At 43.0% G+C, this 12,390-nt stretch overlaps 1 protein-coding gene across 5 annotated transcripts in view; it reads left to right on the forward strand.

Annotated features, from left to right (window-relative positions):
- The window catches only part of cdkal1 (CDK5 regulatory subunit associated protein 1-like 1), a 923,378-nt gene extending 912,302 nt beyond the window's left edge, over nt 1-11,076 (forward strand). For all 5 annotated transcript variants that reach the window (XM_041184180.1, XM_041184181.1, XM_041184178.1 and 2 more), the window contains one exon: nt 10,570-11,076. In XM_041184180.1, coding sequence (XP_041040114.1) covers nt 10,570-10,746 — 177 coding nt within the window. In that variant the 3' untranslated portion in view covers nt 10,747-11,076. The remainder of the gene's footprint in view (nt 1-10,569) is intronic.
- Nucleotides 11,077-12,390: the final 1,314 nt, after the last annotated feature.

Here is a 12,390-nt window from a genome sequence, read left to right on the forward strand (position 1 = left end):
AATGGTGTGGTGCATGACATACATAAAACAAATTAAATGGAAGGGTGTTCTCCATCACACCTGCTAATAATTAATGTAAAAGGTGGGGGGGGGGGGAAATATCAGTGATAAGCCTGTATTGTGTCTAAGGTGCTTTAAGTTTGTGTTTGCAGATGCTACGTCTAGGTGCTCCCCCCTGGCTGGCACTGGCATTGGAGACAGCCTGCTCACTCTGCTGTCCTGTTGGCCTTGATGACCTTGGTGGGCATCCTCTGGCCCATGGAGCCTGTGCTGGCCGCGACTGGGAGGGAGCGGCCAGTGGCACAGCTGACATCTCCCCAGTCACCACAGCCTCGTCAGATGCCACAGTCACTGGCAGAGGGGTGGAGGAGCTGCTGCCCTCATCGGGAGCGCCCTTAGAGGAGCCCACAGTGACAACAAGCAGCTCGTGCGCCAACGTCAGGTCGCTTTGGACCCCCCTGCTCACCATAGATGGATGGGCACCTAGCTGGGATACTGGGTGCCCAATCCATCTCCCACACTGACCACCTGAGGTCATTGCTGGTGTGAGGGCTTGTAGGACTGAGCACATCCCCAGGAATCCCTGATTGAGCTCCTGGAACAGCCTCTCCATGAGAGTCGCCACTCTGTCCATGGAGGGGGCAGTGTGCTCGGCCAGTGAGAGTCATTGCATTGCTCATGCTCTGCATGGACTCCTCCACAACAGAGACAATGGCACGCATTCTCTCATGCATCTTCACCAGACCCTCCCTCATATCTTGCTGGATTTCCAGCATCTGCTGCTTCAGGGACGGCTCCAGAGGCACATCATCAGCCACCGACTAAGCACGTTCCTGATCCCCAGCAGTCCTCCGACTGCCAGCACCCTGGGCACTCTCTGCCTCCGCCAGCACCTCATGTGAATGTGAAGCGCCCTCACCACTGTGCACCAAGATACTATCCACCGCTCTAATGCCCACCGAGGTGTTGGTGCCTGCCTGGCTGAGAGGGTGTGACGCTGGTGCGTTTCTATTGTCTGTGTCCTCTGGGTGAGCGGCGGACTTTCACGCTTCTGAACCCGAAGGGCTTCTGGGGAGCCTGAAAGGAAGAACAAGGACATGTCATCAGTCGAAGTCATTACACTGTTACTGTGCATGCCTGGCACCTGGATCAGGGTCCTTCGTCTTTCCGTTACCAATGGGGATTCCATGTTCGAGGCTCACTTCGATATAGAGACAACAGTGGAATGGTTGCTATGACAGACATTCTGACCTAGGCGCATGGTGCCTCTCCTGCTCATATCTGGACAAGATTAGAAGGTGGGGTGACCCTCCACCTTTCAGCATTATTGTGGGAGGTCTTCTCCTGAAAGGAGAGAGGAGCATGATTAGTACACCCTGTACCTACATTGTCATTGCAGCCTGGCCAACCCCACCTGAGGAACACCTTGCAGGGCTCAGCCGATTCGTGACCTTGGAGCCGCAAGACACTCATTCGAAGCAGCCAGGGCTCAACCCTTTGCCCAGATGCTGCCTTCTTGACATTTGCCAGTCACTCATACTCTAAGAACTCTGAGGCCTGGGCGGGGGATGGGGGGGCGGCTCCTAACTGCTGTGCTAAGTGACCCATGCCAACACATTACTTACCCTTCCCAATCACACAAGGTCATTGAAGCGCTTACAACACTGCACCCATGTGCACCTCACCACATCATGGGAGCTGACCCTGGATGGCAGCTTCTCCCAGGCATTTTTGGTGAGGTGGGGGACCTCTTCCTCCCATCCCTGGGGGCAAGTATATCCCGGCGTGCTGCCTTCTCCTCCAGGAGGGCAGCAAGACACTCATCAGAAAACCGCAGGGCCGACTGCCCTCCCGCCTGCTGTGTTCAGCACTCACATTCTGCATGACAACGGTACTCTAAGTCAATGGCAACCTTTGCATGGCTGCCTGCGCTGTTTCTGAATTGGCTGCCGCCGGATCGCCATTGGACCCAGCAGACAGTGAGCTCCCGCCCCCGAATGCCCCTTCACGCTGATGCCAGAGTCGCATATTGCGCTGGACGGGCCTTAATTGGCCCACCCACATAAAATGGCAGTGCGTACCTGATCGCGGGCAGCGTTTGGGTTCCCAACTGCTCCCGCCAAGCCCGCCCAAGCAATGTAAAATCCTGGCCAAAGATTCCAAAACGATAGAGCCTCTCTTCCTCAGTCTTCCTTTCTGCCACAATCTTTCAACTTTCAAAATCTGAGATTAGCTTCACCTAATCATTAATTCCCAAATGAATTGTATATTCTCTCTTGATCCTTCCAACCTCAGTAATGCTGTAAACCATGGCTGTGGCTCTTCACTTGGGTTTCTCAATTTTAAAAAAAGTCATCTGTGTTATGGAAGAATTGGACTTTGCGTTTCCCTCAAACAGCATGTTCTTGGGCTTGGGCATTACATGTGGGAAGCGCTGCATAATTAGCATGAGAGTTAGCCCAGGCCACTCTTATACACTTCCAAATGGATGGCTCAGGAACATATTTTCAGAGTAATGGCCAATTGCTTGTCTGAGAGATGGACCATGGACCAAAGAAATCTGATGAGGGGAGAATATTGAATTCTTAAAATTCTGGAGGAAGGAGGGGAGAAGCTGTTTTTATGTGCAGTGTGCTGTGATATGCAGAATTTCAGATTTAAAAATAAGGAACCCAAGAGGGGTATCACATTAACGATCAGGATTAGATTTCTTTTAAGAGTGGCTTTCTGATTTTAAAAATGGCTTTGGGTAAGTACTTTTGGAAAGTGGCATTCCTCTTTTTTGAGTGGGCACTACCAATTTTCCTCTATGCCACGTGGCAACCCATAAGTTCCCACCCTGGCCGAGCACAAGTCATCGGTTTTAAATTACCGCATCTGTGCTATAATGCAAAATAATTTAAAATGGGTGCACAATTAAACAAATCACCTGCATATTCCAAAACAAAATTGGAAGTTACGTTAGGCACCACTTTCATGATTAAATGCTTGGTAATTTTTATTTTCCTTGATTGACAAATATGCACAACAGTGTAAATCTTGTCTAAATGTGTCATTACAAAAATATTGTGAGAAGGAGCAGAATTCTCTGGTTTGCAAGTTGGGGTGGGGCCCACTCGCTGACATGTAAAATGATGCGCGGTGACATTGGGCGGGTGTCCCAACCTCACTGCGCGTCATATAGATTTTCAGTTAAGGCTATTTAAAACCTAATTAATTCAATTTAATGAGCTGCCCATTCAAACTTAAGGTTGGCGGGCAGGCGAAGAACCTAGGCGGCCTTCGCGTTTTTCATGAAACCTCATCCATGGGCGGGTTGAGGTTTCATTAAGTGTTTTAAAATCTAATAAAAATTTATACATTTATTCTTTGACATGTCCCAGCTCATGTGATAGTGTCATGTTTTAAAAGTGTTAAAAACCTTGATTTAAAACTTTAGCACTGAAAAAAATCTCCCTGAGGCACTGAGGTGCCTCAGGGAGATCTCTATGCGTGCGAAAGACCACAGGGAACCTCTCAGGGAATCTGCCCCACCCACACAGGGAGCGCTCAGCACTTCTGGGCAAGCATCATGCTGGGCAGGCCTTAATTGGCCCGCCCACATAAAATGGCGGCGCATCCCCGATCGAGGGTGCCGATTGGGTTCGTGCCCGCCCCTGCACAACCACCCGCCCCCCGCCCAACAGGGAAATTTCTGGCCAATAACTACATTGGCAGTTCCTCTTTATGACTTCCTTTTTGAAATATCTATACACTACCCCTGGCCAAGATGGTGAGTGGGCAACTTTTTTCCTCTCTTGATATTGTTCTGAAGCTGATCACTGAGCCCAGTGGAGGACCATGGTGATTTTCCTGATTTTGCTTTATTGGTAGGGAAACATGAGCTTGTATTCAATACCATACCATGATAGCATGGCTGAGTGTGGGAAATTGGCAACTGAAATGTTGTGGCACAAACTCTTGCTGCATTGGACTGAACTGCATTTAAATCAAAGCTTTATTTGAAGAAAAATCAAAAATGTTGACCAGTTTCCACTAAACATCTTGTCACTTTTTTTCTTAAGTAATGGAGTTTCAGGCAGGATAATATATTAACAATCCAGCCTTTGTAGGTTGGACATCAGTAGATTCAGAAGTACCTTCATCCAATGGTCATTTAATTGTATCTTAAGTCGGCTCCAGTCCATTGTGTAATTAGTAGCATTTCAATTTGTAAATGGTTGAATTTCTATTAAATTCTATCTTCATATCTTTTATCTGTGGCACCTGTTAATTAGCAGAAATTGCTTGTCTGCTGGACAGCTTCAATTAGGCATTTAAGCCAGAATTCCAAGATATAGCAAATTTTAAGCATATATAAATAATACAGGAGATTCTTCTTCAACCTAAAAGAGACATCTTGTAATTTATGCCCCAGTCTACAGCAGAATACCAGAATTACAAATTAGTCTTCAGGTAATGACATATTCTTCCATTAAAACTTACACAAGAGTGATGGTGTTGAAAGACCGGCTGTGAGTTCACGCAGAGATTTGACCCTTTATGATCTTAGTGGAAAGCTAGTGAAAGAAAATAAGCCATTTCAATTTTGAAATCAATCCTGTTTACAAGTTGAATAAATATATAATAACAAAAATACGTTTGGAATTCAATGAATAAAAATCTTGGTTTTCAACATATCAGTAAAAGAAAAGCATTGGAAAGGGATGCTCCTTTGCTAGAACTAATAAGAAAAGAAAATGGCAGATCCTGGTTTCAGAAAGAATACAATCTTTTTTCTGTAAAACATCAAGAAGGAATTATTCAATTTTGGTTTGTGCTATTCTGTTCATCGTAGAGTTTGTAAAATCTACTCTTTTGGACAATTCCATCTTCTGGCTGTCAGAATGATGTAACCAGAAAATCTGTGGTGTACCCCAGGGGTCTACTGGTTTGGTTTCCTCTAATGCTAATTACAGGGCTGTAGATTTCTCTGTTTTAGTTCCTTTTGATTTCTTTACTAAGCCACAATTTTACTGACCTGTCTTTGCTGTGCACTTGTCAGGGAAGCCTTGAGGATTACATATATAATTGATGTCATAAATGAAAAGCGGGTGCCAGGGAGAGTGCTAGCTTTGATTGACCTAAAACTCTACAGCAGTCAACAAATATTACCAACAAATAATGGGCTTTGAGCGGTTGGGGGACCAGGGTGAACGTATGGAGAAGTGCAAACAAAGGACAACTCTCTCAAACCTAAGATCAATAGGGAGAATGCAGGAAATAGACCACTGCTGGCTTTTGTCAAGTCAAAATTCCAGGAAAGAAGGTTACAATCGACAGAATATTACTATTGATGGTCACTGTGTCATGTTAGTTCCCAGTTGTGTTGTACGATATAAGGCATATGGTTAAATAAGCAAAAGAATTACTGATAAAGACCTGATAAGTACATCTTCCTGGCCCACTTGTGGGGATATGACTTTTGGGAGAGAGATGGAAAACTTAACAATAGAAAAGAATGTGAGACAGAGAATACAACAAGTAGCCAATCCACTATCACCAGCTTTCCAGCCCCAACAAAAGTCTTATCATCTCTCTCATCTGTGATCTACTCCAGTTTGAGGCTTTATACCTTTTCACTGTTGTGTAGCACAGATCAATACCTTAAGCAACACATTGTAAGGCACCCTCAGCCGATTTGAGAATCAAAGGCATCGCTTGAAACTCTGAATGTCTGCTAATAATCCTTGCTATGATTCTCCATCCCTTTACCAGAATTCCTCAGTAGATAATTGAGCACTATTTAGAAAAGGCATTATTCTATCCTACCACCTCCATTGAAAGAAGAGACACACAAAATTGTGAGATGCATGTGTCAGGTAGACTGTCAGGTAATTAAGAGCCAACAAATATGATCCACTCCTGTTGATCACAAACCACCTGTACAATGAGGGAATGAAAACCTTCACAGTTGAAATACTGCCCTAAATTGCAGTGTTTGAATGGCTACATGAATGCAATGAATAAGGAGATATGTGGTAAAAGTTGTTCTTTGCCTGCTTTATCACCCCTGGGAGTATTGACTATGTCTTGCAATATGGAATCATAACTTTCAGTGTAACGCCGAATAGCAAATTGACTAATATTGTAAATATTGGCCATGGGGGAGCAAATAGTGTCAGTAATATAAAAGTTAAGACCTTTGCTGATACTAGCAGTGCAGTATGACCAGAGGAATATGACAGCAAATCTTTCTTGTAATTGTAGTGTAGTGGGTTGCTTTGAATGGATGTGAACACTGCCTGAATTAGACATGTACTTCTCTACCCTTATCCCCTACATATTGAGGGTGTTTTGGCATTGGTGATTCACTCCTGATGGTTTCATCAGCCTTGTTATAACTATTAACTATATTAAGGGTTAGTACAGCTGTATTAAGGGTTAAGTTTTTTGGTTTCAGTTTAAGGTGAATTGGGGGTTGTTTACTTTCAGTTTGGTTCTTTATGCCTGTGTGTTTTTACAAACTATGCTTGAACCTTTGACCCAGCTGAGGGGCTTTTAGAAGCAAGAAAGCCCTGAGGTTGCTGTGGAGAAAATGGCTGAGGGTGGAGCTATGCTCTAAAAGGAAAACTAGTGGGTTTTTTTAGGATTACGTGCAAGAGAAGCTGACCTTAAAGCTATAGACATCCAGCCTGTTGTATTTAACCAGAGAATTCAGTTCTGTATGTTTAGAGAGAAAAAAAGCAGTTCTAGAGAATTGGATAGGACTAAATAGCTCTGTAAAGAGGGGAAAAGTCCAGCTACAGAATAGATGCCAAGGGAGTGTCTACGTGTGTCTGGTGGGTCAAGACGTGTGACTGTCAGCGTTAAGGTCGTATTGGTAGAAATATATCATACACCTGATCTGTAACCTGTGTAGCCAGACCCAGGGGGCTGAATTTTACATGCCCCCTGCGGGTGTACTTCCTGCGTGGGAGGGGGCATGTAAAATAGGGTGGCCACCCAACCCACCATCTTCCTGCTCACCCCCATAATAGCAAAATTGGCAGCCTGTTCACAATATTTAAATGACCAATTAAGGGTCAATTAGGCTTGTTATCAAACCTATTGAACCTAATAATATGCTGCCCATGCCCAGTTTGGCATGAGCAGGAAGCCTGACTTTTAAACTCAAATGGTTAATGCGAATGAAGAGGGGGGCTCACTCTTTAGGGGCTGCCCTTTGCCAATTGCAAGGCAACCCTCCACTCTCTTCCTACCCGCTCCCTCTCGTAAACCCACCCACTCCCCAACTGCCCCTCCTAACACTCCTAAACCCTAAACAAAAACAGAATTACCTGGAAAAACTCAGCAGGTCTGGCAGCATCAGCGGAGAAGAAAAAAGTTGACGTTTCGAGTCCTCATGACCCTTCGACAGAACTTGAGTTCGAGTCCAAGAAAGAGTTGAAATATAAGCTGGTTTAAGGTGTGTGGGGGGGCGGAGAGAGAGAGAGAGAGAGAGAGAGAAGTGGAGGGGGTGGTGTGGCTGTAGGGACAAACAAGCAGTGATAGAAGCAGATCATCAAAAGATGTCAACAACAATAGAACAAAAGAACACATAGGTGTTAAAGTTGGTGATATTATCTAAATGAATGTGCTAATTAAGAATGAATGGTAGGGCACTCAAGGTATAGCTCTAGCGGGGGTGGGGAGAGCATAAAAGATTTTAAGATATTTAAAAATAATGGAAATAGGTGGGAAAAGAAAAATCTATATAATTTATTGGAAAAAAAAGGAAGGGGGAAACAGAAAGGGGGTGGGGATGGGGGAGGGAGCTCACGACCTAAAGTTGTTGAATTCAATATTCAGTCCGGAAGGCTGTAAAGTGCCTAGTCGGAAGATGAGGTGTTGTTCCTCCAGTTTGCGTTGGGCTTCACTGGAACAATGCAGCAAGCCAAGGACAGACATGTGGGCAAGAGAGCAGGGTGGAGTGTTAAAATGGCAAGCGACAGGGAGTTTTGGGTCATTCTTGCGGACAGACCGCAGGTGTTCTGCAAAGTGGTTGCCCAGTTTACGTTTGGTGTCTCCAATGTAGAGGAGACCAAACCGGACTGAATATTGAATTCAACAGCTTTAGGTCGTGAGCTCCCTCCCCCATCCCCACCCCCTTTCTGTTTCCCCCTTCCTTTTTTTTCCAATAAATTATATAGATTTTTCTTTTCCTACCTATTTCCATTATTTTTAAATATCTTAAAATCTTTTATGCTCTCCCCACCCCCACTAGAGCTATACCTTGAGTGCCCTACCATCCATTCTTAATTAGCACATTCGTTTAAATAATATCACCAACTTTAACACCTATGTGTTCTTTTGTTCTATTGTTGTTGACATCTTTTGATGATCTGCTTCTATCACTGCTTGTTTGTCCCTACAACCACACACCCCCCCTCCACTTCTCTCTCTCTCCCCCCCCCCCCCCCCCCCCCCCCACACACACACCTTAAACCAGCTTATATTTCAACTCTTTCTTGGACTCGAACTCAAGTTCTGTCGAAGGGTCATGAGGACTCGAAACGTCAACTCTTTTCTTCTCCGCCGATGCTGCCAGACCTGCTGAGTTTTTCCAGGTAATTCTGTTTTTGTTTTGGATTTCCAGCATCTGCAGTTTTTTTGTTTTTTAACTCCTAAACCCTGCCAACCTAAGACTCTAGACTTTCCTGCTCCAGGGATCCTAAGCCTTGGGCTCTTCTCTTCAGCTGCAGTCCCAGCAGCTGCCTCTGATGCCTTTCTGGTTCTGCCAGGACTGATGGAGCTGCCAGCCAATCGGATTGGCCAGCAGCTCCAGGGGGAGCAGAATTCCCATTTGGCCCTCATTAACGAGCCCCGCAGCACTTAATTGCTGCTGGGCTGATCGGCATGGAGCCGGTCGGCTTCACACCAACGTGGTTTCCGGGAGAGGCGTGCCACATTCCTCCTGTATTATTCTGCCCAGAGCAAAATGAGCTACCTCCCAGAGCATGAATATATTTAAAAGCCAATCAGAGTGTAAGCCACAGTAAAAAGGTTGAGTTGGGTTAAGTCTGTTGGATTGAGTTTAAGGTAGAAGCTCATATTATTTAGAATCATTATCTTATCTGAGCAGTGTACCTATTTAGTCGTTATTGCTTGTTTGTTTTGTTCAAGTTTGTATATTAAAGATTCTTTTGGTGTTTCAATTTAATCTTTGAGGTCTGCTTCTTATTTCTAACCCTTGGTTCTTCCATTGTGTTACATTCTTTAAGTGATTATGGTCTATTAAGCCAGAACCTAACAAGTATTAAGCTTGTCCAGTATTCTCATATTTGGGACCATAACAGTTTGAAGCTGCTGCTGCTGTCAGTGCTGCTCCTCTTCCAGTTCCTTCTGTACCATGACTGTTCAGCAAGAAACAAGAACAGACAGGAAAGGTGTAAGAAAGGAGATTTATAAGAATGGGAAAGTAGTAAAAGAGGACAAATCCCAAAAGTATCATCTAAAATAGACAAAAGAAACAATGAAGGTTAGAGGTCCTTCACTTCACAGAAGAAGCAATTCACTTTATCAACTGAAATAAGTAAATTCTCTTTCAGGACAAAGCAAATGCATGTTGGGTATCTGTTCGGCATAAGGAGTAGAAGTCAGAGGATTTTGTTACAGATTTCTCCCCTTTTGCTCTTTAATATGTACTGCAGACCATAATCTATGATTGCTTTGACCAGTATTTAACTGTGCTCAGAAATGTTACACCTGAAAGAGGTTACTTGGGCCAAGTGCCATTCATCCATCACCCCCGTACTCACTGACCGACATTGGCTTCCAGTTAAACAATGCTTTAACTTTAAAATCCTTATTCTTGTTTTCAAAACACTCTGGGGCTTCGCCCCTTCTGATTTCTGTCATATCCTCCGGGCCTACAACCCTCCGAGATATCCTCTAATTTTGGCCTCTTGAATATCCCTGTTCTTTATTGGTGGCTGTGTTTGCAACTCTATTTCTGGAATTCTCTTCAAAAATGCCTCTGTCTCTACTTCTCCCTCCTTTAAGATGTTCCTTAAAATTAATTCTTTTACGAACTTTTGGTCAGCTGCCTTAATATCTCCCTGCATGCTGAGTACCAAATTTTGCTTTATAATGTGAAGCGCCGTGGGGTGTTTTGTTATGTTAAAGGTGCTATTTAATTACAAATCATTTTTCAATTTTCATGCTTAATTGAGTTTATTTTGCTCTGGTTGATCTGGTGTCATCATGATGGTGCTAACTGCTCCTGTTTTAGGTGAAGAATGCCAAAGCAGACTCTAAAATGTGATAAGTTATGTAAAGAATACAAAAATAAGGAAATAACTGGTGACCTATGATGGAGTAAAATATATGCATTATCTTACTAAGCTTGATGAAAAGATCGATAAATTTAGCTTTCTAATCTGAAGTTATACAACCTAACAGCATTTGTAATGTGATTTAGTTCTGAAGACTGCTCAGTCATGGGGTTAGATCTTTTGTGCTTATTCAAATTCAGTAGTGATACTTATAAATGGTGACACCAAGTAAACATTAAAATAATCCCTCTCTCTGTGTCTCTCTCATATCTAGGAAATCAAGACCCTGAATGAGAATGGCACAGCCCTTCCTGCACATTACAGCAGTGAGAAGCCCTTCAGTGCAAGCCTGTTGCCTTGGAACCTGAAAGGCCCAAGAGTAAAGATAGTGTCTGTTAGCCTGGCTGTGTTGGCAGTGATAACAGCTGTAACTATGGCGATATTCAGATAGGTCCTTTGATGTCAACTAAGCAACCTTCCACCTAAAAAGAGATCTGAGAAATATGGTCTCAGTATTTGCACACAATACTGAGGACACTTGAATGTGTGGTTGAACATTGAAGACGATCTTTTCATTTTATTTAATTTTACCTTGTTTAAGGCAAATTGGTAACATTTTTACTTCTTTTACATGTCTTCTTGCAATACAAGATCATGCAGTCATGTGTACCTTGTTTGCCAATGAAAAGAGTATTTTTATTCACACTGTAAAATCATCTGTGTTCATGTTTGAGATTTTAAATGTACAAGACTCAATAAAATATCAGTGATTTGCACAGTTCCCTGGGCAGCTGCTAATCTGTTAACTTCTCTGTTCTTGCTGTGTGTGCAATTCTAGTCTCTTCAGATGTTTACATTCTCAAAACATCGTACCAATACCTACTATTACAGTAAGTGATATCAGTGGGAGCAGACACAAGGAACACGTCACCTTGCATGACCTTCATCACTGGCGAAGTAAAAACTTTCATAGAAACAGCGGCAAGTCTGTCAGCTTTTGTTTACAGTGTTGAAGCCCAGGGTGAACTGATGAATGTGTGGCACCTCAAACATTTTTTTCTACTGTTAGACCAAAACATGGCTTTTATGAACCATCCTACTTTATATAGAATATTACACATGTCATTTGGCACAGTCCTGTGACCCTGCTGGGTTTGGAAGTCAAAGAACACAGTTAATGATCATAATTAATTTTTTCCCATTGTTTTAATTATACTGCTTCTAATTAGATTTTTATTAACCAGATGAACAGGGTCAGGCTGCATTTTGCAATTTCAATGCTGTTAAATTGTGTTTGGTATGTGTGTTTACTTGTCCCAGGTGTGTTGTCATCATCCTGCTTTACCATCTAGGTGTATTTTCATTGCCTGTGTTTATGTACTTTGTATTAAAGGGAATTTTCATCTGATGGAATGACAGTGAATAGACTTCCGTTAATAGATACAGTGCAGTATAGGATCTTGATGCTATGGATATGATACTTAATGAAAATTAATAGACCATTTGTGAGGAAGCAATTGTCACATGAAGTATATCTTTGTCATTACAATCTCCTAAACTTGGTCAGACGGTTGATTTAAAATGTGCTGATTTTATAATATAATCACAGAAGAAATTTACCAGGAAACTAGCCAGGCAGCTAACAATGCTGATTTATTCAAAATATTTTTCCCTCTGGCTAGACAGTATGAGGGCACCATCGCCAGCAGCACACTTGTCTCCAATGCTGCAACAGAGTTAAAAGTAAAATTATCTTTTAACATTAATTTTTATTCATTATTGTCCTGAAATGATGCAGAGCAGAAGGAGGCCTTTTGAGCCATCATGCCTGTGCAAGCTATTTGGGAGAGCTATTCATCAATCCCAACCTCCTGCCCTTTTCCCATAGTCCTGCAATTACAATATTTAACCAAAAATTGACACATTAGAGTCACTCTGTGATGCACATTGTGTTGAATGGTAGGGCTTAATTAATCTTGCGGAGGACAATGGGGGGAAGGAAAGAAAAACAGGAAGACAGATGAATGGAAAATTTTAAAAATTAAATCACCTTTAACAAAAATTATGCATAATAGCGGCTGGCAGCTTTATGAGG

The sequence above is a fragment of the Carcharodon carcharias genome, chromosome 3, assembly GCF_017639515.1.
Source record: "Carcharodon carcharias isolate sCarCar2 chromosome 3, sCarCar2.pri, whole genome shotgun sequence".
NCBI lineage: Eukaryota > Metazoa > Chordata > Chondrichthyes > Lamniformes > Lamnidae > Carcharodon > Carcharodon carcharias.